General features: G+C 41.0%; 1 protein-coding gene across 15 annotated transcripts in view; it reads right to left on the bottom strand.

Moving 5' to 3' along the window:
* SIK2 (salt inducible kinase 2) overlaps positions 1 to 18,384 on the bottom strand; it is a 112,179-nt gene that overhangs the window by 49,081 nt on the left and 44,714 nt on the right. For 14 of the 15 annotated variants that reach the window (XM_030538237.1, XM_030538238.1, XM_030538242.1 and 11 more), the window contains one exon: positions 7,047 to 7,208. In XM_030538237.1, coding sequence (XP_030394097.1) covers positions 7,047 to 7,208 — 162 coding nt within the window. Of the gene's footprint in view, positions 1 to 7,046; positions 7,209 to 16,183; positions 16,497 to 18,384 lie in introns of those variants that run through there. The other variant, XM_030538245.1, reaches the window with a different exon arrangement.

Here is an 18,384-nt window from a genome sequence, read left to right as displayed (position 1 = left end):
CAGATTTTACAAATCCAACACATTCCACTGTTGCACAAGATAAATTACCTGTTTGGATAAGTATCCAGAGTTCAATGTCACCTGTTAGACCATATCTTCGTAATAAAAAACTACCCTTTTCTTATTTTCTCTAGGTTTCTATAATTGTCTTCTAATTTTTAAAAAATAAACCCCACATATTAATATCATTGTTAAAAATGTATTTGGATCAAAAAAAAAAAGCAACCACTCAGATTTAGACAGAGCATTGTATATGGCCTCACATTTAAGGTATACCATGTGGGCTGTTTGATTTATTTATTTTTAGTTTGATTGGTTTGCTTTGATAAGAGCATTAGAGTGATGGGTACTCAAGTAAATACAAAACAAACAAAAGGTTTTTTCTTCATTTCTATGTTTTTGTGTTTTGTAATTGCTGTTCCATTATAATCACACTTCATCCTGGATCAGAGATGATCCCTTTAATATAACATGAATTTTGTTAATATTTCTTGTTCCAGATCTAGCAATCAGATTTAAAGAATATTAGTGTTATTCAAGAGAAAGCCCTCCATAGAGCACATACCATCCTGAGAATCTTAGGAGGGCTGCAATTGGACTTGCTATAAGGGCTGAGATTATACAGTGGAGTGATCTTTATCTTCTTAACCTTTGCCTGCATCTGTGCTTCAGATATACGATCATTCACAGTTTTGTTTTCAGTTGTATAAACTGTATGTTCCTGCAGCCTGCAAATGTTGGTCTGAACGATCTTGGCATTTTGCTTCTTTTCCTTGTTACCCCTTTAAAATAATAAACTACTTTAACTAAAAAAAAAAACTTGCATCAAAGAGGTGTAATTTTTGTCTTTACATAATTTAAATGAGCCTCTGTTATAAAAAGGAAACAATGGAATAAGGTTTTAAACCAATTTTCAAGCTGAAAAATGGAAGCTACTTCCCAGAAGTAAGAGAACCTCTGCAATTTTTGCTGTGCATCCAACACTCTGAGGTGGGTTTTAATTCACAGATGTAAAAATCCTCCTGCTGAAGAGCAAATAGCTTCAGGGTTAAATTCATCCACTTTTTAAAAATTACCAACAGAATTCCACCTGCCTGGCTTCATGGAGGCACACGGCTCTTTAGTTATGATGGTAATACGAGTGAAGGAGATAATTGTGAGAGAGGTGCTGATAAAGAAAAGGTATGAGTGCGGTAGAAACAAACCTGACCCACTTCATGAACTGAATACTGATCAGCTATTCTGACGTCAATGCATATTTTACTGTCCACCAGCAAGACAAGCCAGCTGCGCACTCTACTTCAAAATAATAGTCACTCCTACCTGATTTGGTTCAACCACAATTGCGATCAAGTTCATGTGATCTCTGCAGACTCTCAGTCTATAAGAGATCCTAATCCAAGCTCTCATGGGCTGGAAGTATTCAGAGAGCTTCTCATCGTTTCATCCTAGATTGAAGCTATGCTTATTTTCCGCATACCTTTACAGAGCGCACAGATTTTAATTGGCGGAGCCATAGTGCAGAAGCAGTCAATAATCCCTTCAAAATCAAGTAAACTCAAAGAATAAAAATAGTTTGACTTTTTCCTGAGGCAAACAGTTTCTGATCAGAACAAACGGGATTGTCTGGTTAGCACTAAAAAATAATGCAGGGTAAAATCTGAAGGAGAATGCATTAGTGTAATAGCCCTAACCCCATCCCTCCCCAAGCAGACATTTCATCTGGGCAGTATAGAAGGCCCTTTGTTTTCAATTTTTATCAGAAAATTGCCAGGTTCCGTAAAAGTGATTTGGTTTTTACCAATTTTCACCCAAATTTTTGATCACTGAAGTACATGAAAATACTGATTATGTTAAGGAAATCCAAAGTATTAGGTAGGTGCATTTATGTTAATAATAAATTAGTGTAAGCGTAAATACAAGGCTCTGTGTTAAAGTAAGGCAACATACACAATGTAAATAAGACACAGGTGTGCATGTGTATGTACTGTTAATGTACAGTTCAAGAAATGAACCACAGCATTAAAACTTTTTACTTTCAATACTTACTTTTCTCTATTTGTTGCTTTTTTCCGTTCTCCCGTCCCCCAATATTAACCCAGATGCTTACTCAGAAAACTGATAACTTTTTACACCAATTTCCACCCATTTTAATTTTTTTTTTGTAATGAACATATGATAAATTCCTTGGTAATTTTAAACAAAATAAAATAAAGCGGAGGGCCTTGTCAATATATGTATGTTTGTTATTTAGGATGCATTTTGAGTTTGGATTTATATATAAAAAAATCTGGAAGATAATCCCCTAGAACAATCAGATCAGGATTTGTTGCTCCCTAGGATCAACATTTACTTACCTTACATAAAGAACCCTGTTGAGAAAAGCTCCTTGGACCTCTCTCCATTGTTTTTTTAAGCAATTTTAAATAAAAACCCTGTAACTTGCAGTACCGCCTCGGGGGGGGGGGGGAGAGAAGAAAAGGGAGGAGAAGCCTAAGCAGCAAGGATGACAATCTCAATACTTCAGCATACATTCTTGGGACAGGTTTTTTGGGTTTCAGTGTCTTCATCATTGAGCTGAACCACACAGGGCAATTTTATTCCTATTTCTATATTTGACTAAGAAGTGTTCGGCCACTAAAAAGAAAAAGCTTCAGAATAAGAGCCCCAAGAGCCAGAAGCAGATTTGCCAGCAAATTAAGTAGTGAGATGAACCAGCAAGTTACTGTGAAGAACGCAGCTGGGCAGTTGACTCTTTGTTCTTGCATGGCAGAACTGGATGTGTGGTTGGATTTCCCAGATGACTGAACTGACTAGCAGAGGGAGGGCCCAAAGAATTCATACAAAAAGCCCAATGCCATTACAACAATAGAAACGCTCTTGGGGTTAGATATCAGCTGGGTCTGGTTTTCCTCTGACTTTGCAGAACTGTCTCTCAAAATAATCAATTGCTTTAATTTGCTATTTAAAAAAAAATACACAGTATTTTCATGACCGAGAGGACTAAGCTATGGGAGTTGGGCCCCTGGCTGCCTTTTGCTCTCTCTCAATTTGATGACTGGAGGCAGTGAAGAACACAACAACTTGCATCCATCTGAGCACAAGTGACCCACTGGGGAAGGGGAGAAAAGACAAGGACCTCTGTGACAACACATCACCACGCAGTCTGGGGTGAAACACTGGGTGAAATTCACTGCTCATCACTTTGTGGAATTAATGAAAGAGGTGACTGGGCACCAATCACCATAATGTTTCTGACAGCTATGACTGTCTTCTGATTAGCCATCACTAGAGCCACTGCTGGACAAAGGGACCGCCCCGGATATGACAAAGCTGTTCACAAGAATCACAGTATATGAGAAGTGTGAAGCGTGGGACTACTAGCTAACATGGATACTTATCCACAGGCCAGCACAGTAATGAGCATTTTGACAATACAGTGATAGGACTACAGAAGACCTGAAAAGAGAGAGAAAGAGCCTGACATAAGCAGTAAATGGAATTGGCTAATAACGTAATAATTTCACCTTGCTTTTATTTATTTTTGAATCCTGGAGAATGCATGCTGTGAAATTCCCTATGCTAGAACAGCTCATGTCTCTAACCTTTTCTTGGCTAACAGGGCTCCTGGGATGCCTCTGAAATAGTGTTTTTGTGAACCTTTGTTGTGCTTGTGCTGGAATGTTCAGGGAGGCAGGGAAATTCCTTCTCTGCACCTCTAAGGTCTTTTATGAAAAGGAGACCTTCTCTGAATACAGCACAACCATCAAGGCAGCTCAGACCCCTGAGGAGGAAATCTGAAAAACAATTCTGGTTGAACATGGCAAACGACAGCACAAAAAAATGCCATAAAGAAAATAAAATGAAGGGAGGGGGTGGGGAAGAAGAGATGAACAGAAGAAGAGGAAATGAAAGACCATACAAACAGGCCAAGAATGTTCATTAATTCGGTACAGTTACTGATAGTAGATAGGTCCACATACACTGCAATTCTGAGCTGCAAAATTTGCCCAAGTACTGCTCCAGAATTTCAACTTTCATTCTAAAAAATAGTAATAATTGTAACAGTCATAAGTCATTAAATCTTATGGTGCAAAGAAAACCTTAGAAAACATGAACAGATTGCCAACCAATGGTTAAGGCTACAACTATGTCACGGAGGTAAATCTGTGACTTCCACTGACCTCTGTGACATTTTCTGCCCTGAGGCTAGAGCTCCCAGCCAGTGCCACCCTCACAGCTCCCAATCTTGTGGAGGGACCCTGCATGCTCAGCCACGGCGGGCGGCCGGCAAGACACAGCAGCCAGCAGGCACTCCCCACAGCTGCCCAGTTGCAGCTGCAGGACCCTGCAGCTACCAGCTGCCCGGGGCAAATGCACCCTGCAGCAGGGGAATCCCAGAGCTCCCACGCACTGCATCAGTGGGGGACCCGGAAGCCCCAGCAGCAGTGGGGGTTGAACCCACCTACCCCTTTTGTCAGGGATATTTTTGGTGAAAGTCAGGAAAAGGTCATCAGCTGCCATGAATTTTTGTTTATTTTCTGTGACCTATCCACGACTTTTATTAAAAATATCCATGACAAAAACTTAGCCTTACCAATGGTCAATGCAAGTTCAGATGACACAATGATAAACAAAAAAAATCCCAAAATACTCCAGGTGTCCTATCAGTGCTAGTACCAATAAAGCTGCTCAAGTCGTAGAATGACGTTTAGAGAACTGCCTACAGCTCTCAGTATGAATTCAGGTATCTTGTTCTCTCAGAGCTATTGGTGACAAATGCTAATTGCTCAATTAATTTTAATGGGGTGCTAATTCTGAAACTGAATGATACAAATTCATTCTGAACATTATTTACTATTTCACTTTGAAGCCTTTATTATAACATCCAGCTCATGCACTTGGTCCACATTCTCAAATGGCCTTCCATGCCAAAAGCCCCATTTGTCCCTTACTCCAAAACTCCCAACTTTCACACAAAGTTACTGCAAAATCCTCCTGTTTCCTGACAACTTCACCAACAGATATGCATTTGCAATATAAAATCCTGAAATTTATAAAATAAAATGAAGTTTAATATCAAATGAAATGACATGGGGACTATTGCAATAACTGTGCTATTCATTTTCATATTACATGAAATAAAAGCCTTCCATTTTTAGTTTACCTGAAGCTGCTGCAGACGTTCTAGTGTGACAATAGAGTGCTGCAGGAATTAGGAGTGCGGAGTGTACTGCCGCACCCTCTGGCTTGAAGTGATTTCCATTATATCCAGGGTTTAGAGTTTGGTTCAATGGATCTCAGCTCCCCCAGTATAAAAATAGTTGCAGCACCGATGGCTACAAGGATGCATAAGTGTGGCCATGAAGTACACAGGACTTGACATCAAGAACCAGCTATTAATTGTCCATTTGCTCCCTTGTTTTATAGCGTTACCGTTTTTGACCTGAGCACCTAGCCAAAGATTTGGGGTCTTGCAGATTCCAGTTAAGAGAAGAAATTGATGGAGTCAGGTACCTTTGTTGTAAACTTGTTTATTTACAAAAATGTACAAAATCCTTTTTTTCCCTGAACACAGCACGAACCAAACAGGAGACTGTTTCCTTCCTCACACTCCCAAATCTCTCTCAGCTAGCATCAGACCCAGAAGCCTCCAGGCTTCTCTCAGGACCACACACCAAAACTTATCCAGTTTACATCTGGAGTTTCCTTCTCTGTTTCTACGTACCTCTCTGCTTCTTGTCTCCCATCCCCAAACACTTCCTATTCAAACAATACCCAGTGAAGCCCTCCGCCTACATAATTCAAATTCACGAGTGGCCTTGAATCTGCCTTTGTTTTAGGTAGAGACAGCTAGTATTGCATAAAGGAGCTTAACTGTTCCTACTATTTTAAACGAAGGGTGGTTGTTACACCCCCCAAGTTTCATGGAGGTTTAACCCAAAATATAACAATAAGAATCCTTCCATTCTTTCTTCAACCAAAAATGTCCTCCAGTATGTCTAAAACCAGCAATTAGAAATAGTCTAATGTTCTACCAGCGATATGGATCAGGCAAGCAGGCGCTGCAGGCACCACACATTGAAATTAAATACACCTCCCTTTTCATTGCCTTTTTTTTCTGGCGCCAGTTTTAAAACAAAAATCTGTTGAGTGTCACCTTTAACACATTTCTACAGCCTTGTCCTTATGGAAAATATCAGAGATCAAGATGCATCCTGTATCATGGCAATGGCTTTTAAGCCACTGCAGGAAAGCTAGGTAGGAAGTCTAACAATAAGATGATGTGATAGGGATTTGTATCTTAAGAGAGTATCTCTACAGCTTTGTCAGCCAACTGAAAGTTTATTTGCACTTTCTTGTCAGAACTGGCAAGTTTACTTCACTGCAAACCAGCTTCTTACTGCAGAGACTCCTTTTCCCCTACCTCCCCGTCCCTCGGCTACTGCTAATGACAAAAGTTCAACAGTTCTCCAAGGCAGGGTGTCACCCAACCCTTCCCTATGCTAGAGTGTCAGGGCTAAAATCAGTCTGGAAGGGTTCTTGGCATTGTAATCAAGTAACAAGCAACAAAATTATCCCATTGCATAGAACATCTGCTGTGTCTAAATTTATTAAAATGAAATCATGCATGGTTAAAAAAATCAATAGGCTTCCATTTTGAGCTTTTTTATGTTGAAAGAAGTTATTTGATTAATTCTGTTTTAACCTGCACATCTGGCAGTGTTAATGAAGTGTCATGACACTATAAAAAAATCAACCATTCTCCCGACCCCCACCCCCCAAAAAACACCACACCACAACTCTATAAATTAGTTCCATTTTCCTGAGGACAAAAAGGAACTAAACTAGGAGTTATTTTTAGTTGGTGTTTCTTGCCGTCATCACAAATTACCCACAAATGTAAAATATTGTCCCCATTTGCCTTTTTACTTCTTACTGTTACTGGAATCTCTTGAGCAACAGCAACTCATTTGTTGGAGCAGACCAGGTGCTTCCATGGGTACAAATAAGGTCTTATTTAGAATCAACTGTATTCTGAGTACCTGCTATTTTGATGTTCATGTTGTTGTCGAGCAGGAGATTTTCAGCCTTGAGGTCACGGTGCACAATCTTTCGGCTATGACAATATTCCACCGCAGAGAGGATTTGCCAGAATTTGCGCCTGGCCTCGGGCTCACTCAGACGGCCATGGTTGGCAAGATAATCTATGAAAATAATACATGTTTCAAGGGAAATGTGATAACCCTGCGATTAAAATAATTTCTTTCAAACATTTATGACGCAGAAACAAGAGAAGGATTTTGGCCAATTTCAGACACCAACAGTTATTCACCCAAGCCCCTCTGCAAAATGGCTTCAGAGCCAGAAAAAAAACACGTGCAACATGGCTCAATATTCCCTTCCTTCAGTGATGCATGCTTTGGTTTGATATTCCCTTGTCATAAAACAGGAACTATTTCCATGGAAACAGGACAGCTGCAATAAATTGGCTTTTGCTATGATAATGTTTCAGCTTTGTTTCAAGGTTTAGTCACCTGAAGATGACATTTACACTCCATTCTTTCTCTCTCCATATATGTCTACACTGTGCAGTAGCACCATGGCATAGACCCTTCCTACACTGACGGAAGGGTTTTCCCCCACCAATGTAGCAATCCATCTTTCCAAGACGAGGGAGCTAGATCGATGGAAGAATTCTTCCAACAAACTACCCGAATCTACCTCAGGGATAAGGTCGATCCAACTATGAGGCTCAGGCACAACATTTTTCATATCCCTGAGTGACATAGGTAGGTCAATCTACTTTTTAAGTGTAGGAATTCAAACAGGAGGGGCCAGTGAACATGACATGATTCATTATTTGCTGGATTGAACCAGTTTAAAAAAATGCAAGGTGATTTATAGCTAAATGGTTAGTAGCAAGCCAAAAATAATCAACACCAATAAATTCTGAGGTTGTATTCTACGAATATGCCTGACTCAATACATTGGACAAGTCACTACAGCTCAGAGGAGATATAAAATCTCTCTCATTAATAAAGCTTATTTCTTACAACTATTTTAAAAAGTTTTTGTGTTTCATCAGATGCAGTGAAATTTTATACTATGTAACTACATAGATAATTCTAATCTTATGACTGTTCAGACAGAAGACATCTGATATTCATATATACTCCAGTCAGGAGACTGTACAAGAATTATACTAAAAATGTCTACTTTGTTCCTTTTATATGGAACACGAACCATTCAATGCATTTCCCTCTCCCCAATCAATTTGAGAAACAATCATCCCAGTAACACATTAGTACATATGTTCTATGAGAAGAGAAAAGAAATCCAAAGAGAATGCAGGGGACAGTAATTAGTGCAACAGAATGTCTAATAGCTGCCACAGTGAAATATTTGCTTACTGTGATATATTTTAGATCTCAGCTGTTAGTCTAAAAGTAGTTTCTGTTAAAAAGAGAAAGAGGGAACAGAATGATTGTTAATTTTGCCTTGACTAAGGTTTGGTCCCTGGTTGTCACATCTCTGGAGTAACCTGCAGGTTTTCCATTCATTGGACATTTTCAATTTCTGTCTAAAAGAAAGTAAACTAAGGAACTCGGATTAATACTGCGGTGCAGGTTAGAGCCAGTCCCACTTTCATTTAATTTTACATAGCTGACAACATAATTAGCACCAGGCAAGGCTGCTGAATGATGGCACAATACCTAATGTAATATTAATATGGTTCACGTAAAATTACTTTATTATCTTTCCCATTATCATAGAAGACTGACTTTAGCAGTATGTCACATGCATACTTCCTCTTATGCAGACCTGCTGCATCCTAACTTTGAAACAGGAGATCCAGATTTCTCATACTACTGCATTTGCTTCAGCATTAATTTTTAAAATGCCAACAAATTTTTATTCAGAGTACACATTAATATTAGCTAAAAAGTTTAGTTCAACAACTTTCAATAATTCAGGCTGTGTGGAGAGCATAGTGTGTGTACATGTGTGCACACATGCCCTTGTGTACATTAGTTTTAAAGCGTTATACTGTAAAATTTACTCCCTTCAGAGAAAAAACAGCTCTTATTGGCCAGAGGGATGGGAGCAGTCCAGGGCAAAATGCATTCTGGCTGGGAGCATCAGCAATGTTCTATCATGTGACATCAAGTGTAAACAAACCTTCAGAGCGTGCATGCATGTTGAAAACGTCCTCTCCAAACATACTTTGAATTGTCTAGCTGAACAAGTGAGAAACATTTTTGTAGGAAACCATCATTTGGAGTTACCTGCCAAAGGACAGATTGTCCATGGCCCTTGCACAGATTTCATTAGTTGACCAGGGCTCAAGAACCTCACCCAGCCGCAAGATTGTGTGAGGCATCCCTCTGCCTTTGCTGGTGCATATGATACCCAGGCCACATGGGCGGCCTCCTTTTTTTCTTCTGTTAAGAAAAGCTGATTCACTGACATCTGGTCTACACTAGAAAATGAAGTCAATTTAGCTATATCTCTTGGGGTGTGTAAAATCCACACACCTTAGCGGCATTGTTAAGATGATCGACGGGTACGTCTACACTTAAAACGCTACAGTGGTGCATCTGCACTGTTACAGCTATGCCACTACAGTGCTTCAGTATACACACTACCTATGCCAGGGGTTCTCAAACTGTGGGTCAGAAACCCAAAATGGGTCGCAGTCCCATTTTTATGGGGTCTCCAAAGCTGGTGTTGGCCCTGGGCTCCAGCAAGTCTGAAGCCCAATCCCCACCGCCCAGGGCTAAGGTTACATGCTGCCAGCCCAGAGCAGAAGCCCTTTGGCTTCAGCTTTGGACTCTCGCCCGTAGTGCTGGGCTTGGTCTTTAGTCCCCCCCCTCCTGGGGTCATGTTGTCATTTTTGTTGTCAGAGGGGGGTCATGGTGCAATGACGTTTGAGAATGCTGACCTATGCTAACAGGAGGGCTTCTCCAATTGGCACAGATAATCTAGCTCCCCGAGAGGCAGTAGCTAGGTCAACAGAATTCTTTTAGCAGCATCTCTCAGGGGTGAGGATTTTTCACAACCCTGAGAGATGTACTTACACCAAAGTAAATTTCTAGTGTAGACCAGGCCTACGTCCCAGAGTAGAAAATGCTAGGTCAATGAAAGAATTCTTCCATTGACCTAGCAACTGTCTCTCGGGGAGATGGATTACCTACGCCGACAGGAGAAACTCTCACATCAGCATAGATCGGGTCTATACTGAAGTGTTGCTGTAGTGCAGCTGTAGCACTTTAAGTGCAGACATACCTAGAAAAACTAAGCAATTACAAACCATGATAGCACTGCTTCCCCCACCCCTGCCAGAAGGACAGAAGGAAATGAAAACCAACAGAGCAGGCATTGAAGCAGGAGCTCCACCAGCTTTTTTGGCGCCCTAGGCAGCGAAAGGTCCCAGCCTCGAAATACTGCCGACGACTAGGGTGGCTGAAGAGCTGGTCGCCACGGTCGTCGCCACCCAAATGTTAATGGGCTGCACCGGCCCTGCATTGAAGACACTGGATACAATCCCCACTTGCTGCGCCATCAGCGGTTAAGACAAATTGAAAGGCAATTGGGACTACTCCCCTGTTTACTACTCTCTGCACCCTCCACAAGTGGTCTATATCCATGATGATAAATAATGACTCAAATAGGTTTAGAGAAAACTTGCCTATTCTCTACTATTTAATCCAAGCAGAAATCAGAGGACTTTGGAAGCTTATGGCATAGGTGCTTTGATCCTGAAAGTGGGGCTACACAAAGGCCACCTGAAGCAGTTGTATAGGGACTACTCCATCAAGATGCAAATCATTCCAAAGTGATTGGAGAAGTAGAAATATGCCGCAGGGAGGTGGCCAGCCACAAAGAGGGGAGCAAGGCTAAATGCCACAACCTGGCTTTCAGTCCCAAAAGGTGAGAGCAGTTATGCCTCTTTGAATGGTCTATATCCATGATGATAAATAATGACTCAAATAGGTTTAGAGAAAACTTGACTATTCTCTACTATTTAATCCAAGCAGAAATCAGAGGAGACCAAACAATACAATCTCATGTTCCTAAAGTAAGTTATAGCTTGGGATTTTAATACCATCATAGGCTGTTTTATATATCTGCATTCCTGCCCCTCATTTTCATTGCTACTCATCAATAGAGGATAAATTATGGCTTATTAGTTGCCATAATGAAATATAAAGTTTCTAAAATCTGGAGGATGGCGGAGACAGTCTGCTGCTATTTGGCTGTGATCCCTGTAATGTGTCCGGAGGGGAAATTTAGCAGGAAAAAACCCAAATACAAAAAAGCTTTTACATCCTGCAAGTTGCATAAGGCGCTTAAAAGACACAGACGCTCTCCCCCCCAACATTAATAAACATTTCCCTCTGGCAATATTTCAGCCATACAGAATTTGTAAAAGAACAAATTTAATTTACAAACCATCAATAATAGTTAAGCTGCTTCTTTATGATGCGACATGGATAAGTGCAACATAGCTGGCAAAAGACCATCATCACACACATAAGACATATTCATGGCCAAATTCTGTTCTTCAATTACACAACTTGTAAAGCCACAGAAACATCACTTATTTCAGTCGTACTGCTCTGGCCTTACATCGTCAGGGATGTTGGATTTGGCCCTTAATGAGTAAGGAAGCATTCGGCAGCAAAACTAGGGAGGAACTGCAGTCAGGTGACCTAGGAGAACTATGTTAGGGTGGTAATTTAGAAAACAGTCAATTAGGAGGAAGGAACTGCCAAACTGGGAGTGAACCAGCCAGTCAATATGGCAGGCAGGAGAAATGTTTAGTATCACTGAGCATACACCCACTGGTTCCGTTGAAAGTCCATACTTCCTTCCTTAAATCTGATTTAATAAGCGTTCCTTGTCCTGTTTAAAAAGTTTCCCCTCTTGTTTCACCTCACATGATAAATGGCCATATTCCTTTCCCTCAGATCCTAACTTCAGGTCCAAGAGTTCATCATCTTATGGCTTTTATCAGAAACCTACTGCCATTCTCACAGATTACACAGGTTCATTGCTAGCTAGTCCTTCCTATGTCAAATTTAAAAACAAAAGCTAAAATTCCAAGGGACAATCAGGATTCCAGCAGCAAGAGTCACCTTGACCACCACACAGCCTGAGACTGCTGACTGATAACTCAGTTTGATCCCACGCTTATGCCAACGGTGCAAGTAACATAACTGAAGGAGTCTGGCACCAGCAGGCTAGGAAAATGGATTTCATGGTTAGCTCATTTGCCAAAGTCCAATAAAAGCTGCCTCAAGGAACCACCCAAAGGACCAGCATACATCAATTTCCTCATGCACAATGGTCTTTGGCTGAAGGTCAAGGGCAGCTGTAGTGAAAAACTTGGGAAATGGTCATTTAGAGAATGGGGTTTGCATATTTGAGATCTGCTGATGAACAGTACTAAGTATTATTTAGCTTGCCTTGATATTTGTAGTTAAAGCAGGAATAAAATCCCTGTTACACATGTTGATTGATTGATTTTTAGTCCTGAAATTTTACATATTAAGCCTTTCAAGGCTCTTATTTCTTCACTGCATTGGACAGTCAAGGCAGAGGCATCAAATGATTTTTCATCAGCTCTCCAACTCCCATCTTCTCCCTAACCCCACACATCCCTATCTATCCCACCATTCCTCAGTGCCTCCCCAGCCGGCTAATCTGCCCCTCCAGCTCAGCAGGCTCTCTGTGCAGATAGAGGCATTTGATGGCTGTGTGGACTAGCTTATTCTAATCATAAGGGACGAGGAGGGAGGAAGAGTCTCAAGAAAATATTTGCTAAGGCCACATTTTAAAATTCTTCCTCGAACAAATAAATCTTTTCAGGAGGAAAAAAAAATAAAAAATTGTAATGACTTAGGAAGGGTTAGTGTGAAAAAATTGTAGACTGAATTCACTCCAAGTGTTTAACTAAGGGATTTTAGTTCTAGTCTAATTGCAAATCTTAATGCAATTTAAATATGAAACCACTTCCAACACCTTCATATTTATTACTGAAGACGGTCTCGGGGAACAGGATTAATCATTTACAGAACTGCACCTGACACAACCATCTTTGTCTGAATTCAGCTAACAGGTCAAATTTGCTTTTTTAAAATGCAAACAAACAAAGATGATGTAATGGGGTACTGGGCCCTGCTTCTGTATGTTTGAAATAATCTGTCTGAAACATCTCGGATTAATGGTTTTATGTATGAATTTCAGTCAGTGCTTATGTCATTCTGATGGGTCAAACAGGGTTGTCCTAGGCGTTGTAATGCCAAAAAGCAATAGGTCTAGGGAATCTCTGGGTACACTGGATAATTGTACTGGATTAGTTAGACAACATTTGATTTTAAAGGTAGCCCATGGGGAAAAAAATTAGGCTTATGCCTTTGAGGTGGGGTTATGATGTACAGAGAAAGCCTAAAGGGTATTTTTTGTGAAACCAAAACACATTCTTTTTGCCTGCTTATTTTTTACATTAGAAATTCATGTCTCAGCTGCCCCAGAAGACTCTAGGGGTATATCTACACAGTTGGGAGTGAACCTCCCAATGCCAGCATACAGACTCGTGCTAGCAAGGATCAAACTAGCATGCTAAAAATAGCAGTGTGGACACTGTGGCTCAGGTAGCAGCTTGGGCTCTCAAGCCCACCCAACCCCTAGGTCTGCGCTCAGGTGCTTAGTCTGAATCTCTGTGGGAGCTGCAACATCCACATTGCTATTTCTAGCATGCTAGCTCGAGCTCTGCTAGTATATCTGTCTATTCATGCTGGGAAGCATGCACTCCACTCCGGTGTAGACATATCCATAATGTACAATTTTATGAGTTTAGTTATTAAATTAGGCCTTAATAAAACAATTTTTAAATAAAAATATGGCCTTTGTTAAAGGTATACCCCCCCGAGCCCTTCAATTAACATGTTAGCCCTCCATAAAGCATGCTCTGGGACCCTAAAGGATACTTCTGTGAAATTAGGGAAGACTAAACTTGGCACATCTGCCTGGTTATTTCTAAGATAAAAACAAGCAAGGAAAGAAACTTGCTCTAGAAATTAAACTCTTCAGAGATTTTTTGTATATCTTTTAAAGAAGCAAAAAATGTGCATATACACCTCTACCCCGATATAATGCAACCCGATATAACACGGGTTCGCGTACAACGTGGTAAAGGTGGGCGGGAGGGCAAGTAGGGTGAGGAGGCAAATGAGGAGGTGAGCAGCAGGCAGGAGGGAGTGAGGATGCAGGCGGGCATGAAGATGCCGAGGAGAGCAGCAGTCAGGCACACGGGGGGAGGCGCGCTGGACAGATGGTGAGACTAGCAGGGAGGTGAGCGGTGAGTAGGCTGTTGGGGTGAGGAGGCGAGTGGCAGCTGGGTGGGCAGGAGCACTGGGCGGCCGATGAGACTAGCAGGGAGGCTGATTTGTTTTAGGCCCCGCACCCCTCCAGGGATGGCTCCGACACGCTGCTCTGAGTGGCATGTTAAGAGTGCAAGGCTAGGGCCAAGGGGTTGGATAAGAGGCAGAGGGTCTTGGGGGGCAGTCAAGGGACAAGGAACAATGGGGGGGAAGGAGGGGTTGGATGGGTCCGGAGTTCTGAGGGGTCAGTCAGGGGGCGGTAAGTAGGTGGGGGTCAGATAGGGGGCAGGGCCAGGCTGTTTGGAGAGGCACAGCCTTCCCTATTCAATATAATGCGGTTTCACCTATAATGCGGTAAGATTTTTTTGCTCCCGAGGAGTGTGTTATATTAGGGTAGAGGTGTACCCTATTTAAATAAAATATCCTTTGTAGGTCTCCTTTAAAAGTGAGTTCAGGTAACAAGAATCTCCTTGGTATCAGGCTGGAGCTCCTTTTTGAATATTGAGGGTTTTTTTTGTTTTTCAAACAAAAACAAACAAACGAACAATCTCCTCTCCCCCAGCCAACGGGGGTAGGAGAATTAAAAGTAGAAAATCTGAATCAATATTAGATAGCTATAGAGATAAAAAGGAAAAAAAACCCTCTACAATAAATAGATGAATAGCATTTCATGTACTATAATCCGCTGTAGAAACACTTCTGGATACTGACTACATTTATACTGGGTGACTCAGGAGGGGAAAGATGATCTTGTGGCTAAAGCATAAGACAGGGTGTGTCAGGATGGCAGAGTTTGTTCCAGCTCATGAAGAATTACTCTGTGTACTAGGGTAAATTGCTACCTCCCCCCCAAGAAGTGATGCAAATTTTGGATGGCTACATTGAGATACCATGAGCCTGATTTCCAGAGGTGCTGGACAGCTGAAATCAAGCTATAAAGTGCTCTACATTTTAGAAGAGCTGTACAAATATTCACTAATTAAGCCTCACGGTGGCTCAATTAGATATATGCACTCTGGGATAAGTTGTGATAAGCTCTTTTGTGAGCACACAAGGAAAAGGAAGGTGCTCTCCCTCACCCTTATAGCAGCTTATCACAAACTGGCCTTATAAATATTATTTCTCCTATTTTACAAACGTACAGACAGACACAGAGGTAAAGTTATGTGCACATGACAACCTACAACTCAAAGAGTTTTTGACTCTCACTCAGATGCTCAATCTATAAGACTACAACTGCTTCCTCCATCAGCAGAAAAATTGCTCTCTGGAGGCCTGATCTACATTAGAAAATTAAGTGAGCTTAACTATGTCACTTGGGTCTCTGAACAATGTAGTTAAGCCCATTTATCCCCCAGTGCAGACAGCGCTAGATTGACAGAAGACTTCTTCCATCAACCCAGCTATCACCACTCGAGGAGACAGATTACTCAGGAGAACTTCTCCCCCTGGTGTAGGCGAACTTCTCCCCCTGGTGTAGGCAAGTGTCTATGCTGAAGTGGCGCAGGCGCTGCTGTGCCGCTACTGCATTTTAAGTGTAGACAAGCTCTAAATCTTCCATATATAAAAAGTCTCCATCTGCAGCCATATCATATTATGGGATCTGATCATACCTCACAAGGTTAACCAAATTAGGCCTGGTCAATACTTGAATGGAAAATCAAGGAGAACACTGTTTGTGGAGAGTGGTGTTGCTGATTGCATTTTTTCTGAGTTTCAATACTGAACTAATGCACTGGCATTGTTGCTGGAGATAACATCTTTTAGGCAAGATGTAAAACAGATTTCCTCACCAGGCCTGGTCATCAGGAACCCTTTGATGTTTTTCAAGTACCCTGGGCAAACACATTTGGATAGTGGTGCTCTGCTTTCCCAAATACTCACAGTTTCAAGCATACAGGATTCCTCTGTATCACATTCTTATCTGAGCAATGAAAAAATGCAGATAAATGATTACAGTGCTACACCCCAACTGTGGTCATTTACTCAGTTTATTGCATCAATGTAATAATAGTTAGAGTGCAATAGTCTCCCTTCCATCATTCTTTACACAGAAAATTAAACCCAGAGAGCTCTCTTGCTCTCTCCACACACACACGCCTCCTAATGACGACTGAAATTCTTCCACCATACAATATTTAGCTCACTTGATCATTTTGCTATCTCAATGAACTCTTTACAGTAATCAATATATTGGGAATGCTATACCTTCCTCTGTCCATACTGCAGTGATACCATTCGCACTGTGAAAGACATGGCTGCATTAGCATGCTGCATTTTTGTTATAAACAAACCCTGACTTTAAAGGTATTTATGAATAATCAGTCAGGAAATGCCAAATTCAGGCTGAAATCTGATGCAAGATTTTTGCCCCATACATTTAAAAACATTGAAAAAATATCCTTGGCTGCTCTGGGACAATGAGTGTGGAAAGCAAATGGAAAAGTAGTCATTTTTTCTACTATAATTCAATAAAATTACTCTCATTTAAAGACTGACCTTTGTCAAGAGATCTAGTCACACCTGTGTAAAAGAAATCTAAAATGAAAATTAACAGCACCAAAGATATTGATCTTCAAAAGTGCTCACTAAGAACCTGATCAAAAGGCTGTCAAAATCAATGAGAGTCTTTCCACTGATGTCAGTGGGCTTCAGATCAGGTTTCAGGAGCACAGGGCAAACTTCATTCATCTTTTCATCTGGATTTAATGGATAAATTGTGCCTCCTAATCACATCTTCCCCAACCCATAATCTACTCTCTAGAAGTCTTTTGTAATAGGAATGCCATTACCCTGCTGGAGAAGCAACTACTTCCGTCACCTCCTGGATCACCTAGGCTCAATCACTGCACAGCTTCTGCACTGTGGATAAGATGGAAGAATATGCCCACTAGAGAGCTCAATAGCCACTTGCATTCCAAACAATCTCATTACAAAATCTTTTCAAAATAAATGGGTATTTCCGTATATTAAATACAGGGCTTCAGGAAGAACATCATGAAATATTAAGCTCCTTTCTAATCATAGGACCTTTAAATATATGAATCAGGAAAAAGTCAGCATGACGTGCTAGTCTCTGGAGGGCTTACTGACCTTGTGCTATCTAGTGGACTGAGTTAAGTGGCAGCTGGGAACTCAAATGCACAAGGACATGGCAGTGAAGTTTTGGCTCTGTCCTGCTGGCTAGAGAAACAAGCTCTTTATCCCACAAAGGATGAAAATTACTTTCATCCCAACTCATTCCTACTGGAATTTTGTTAAAGATTCCAGTGCTAAAGCTAGCATTAAAGATATATTTACCTTTACACCCCAATCTGGCCCAATACATACATTATATACATATATATATTTATTTAACATATGATAGAAACCAGTTGGTCCGTTTATACTGATGGATGTTTCCTTCCATCTCCAAGGAGCGTAAAGTACCACAGCTTATCACGGTTTAAATTCTCAGTGTTTGTGGAGATGCTGGGTGTGATAAGTAATTTTCAAGTAGGACTATTCAGGATTTGAGGGATACCAGCAACTGGGGTCATGGTGACCATTTCAAGACAGCTGAAACTCACCACAAACGTTTTCCTGCAACAGCTGGAACCTGCTGTGAAGAGATTTGGATGGACTGTCTGGAAGATAATTTAAACTGTGGCTTCTCTCTAGAACGAGCTGATGACTTGTTTATTAGGAAAACTGTAAGGTACAGGGTCAAAACACTGAAGTTCACTGACGCACACTGGGTAAAGCAAACCAAACTGTCAAGTTGCCAGGTCTAGGAAAGCAAGTATGTTCCATCTTGACAAAGGGCAATTCCTTCCATTTGTATTTCAATTACTCATTCTACACCTCTTCATGGCAGGCATTGCGGCTTTCTTTGAGTTTGGAAAGAGCTAGAGGCTCTACTACAATCTTCCAAATAATAATAAGTACCATCACTGGAAAATTAGTAACCGGTATATAAAAAAAAAACTTTGATTAAACTTTTCTTCCAGAACCA

Source organism: Gopherus evgoodei, chromosome 19 (assembly GCF_007399415.2).
Source record: "Gopherus evgoodei ecotype Sinaloan lineage chromosome 19, rGopEvg1_v1.p, whole genome shotgun sequence".
In the NCBI taxonomy this organism is placed as follows: domain Eukaryota; kingdom Metazoa; phylum Chordata; order Testudines; family Testudinidae; genus Gopherus; species Gopherus evgoodei.
Note: the sequence above shows the minus strand (reverse complement) of the source record. Positions and strands in the feature narration are given on the sequence as shown.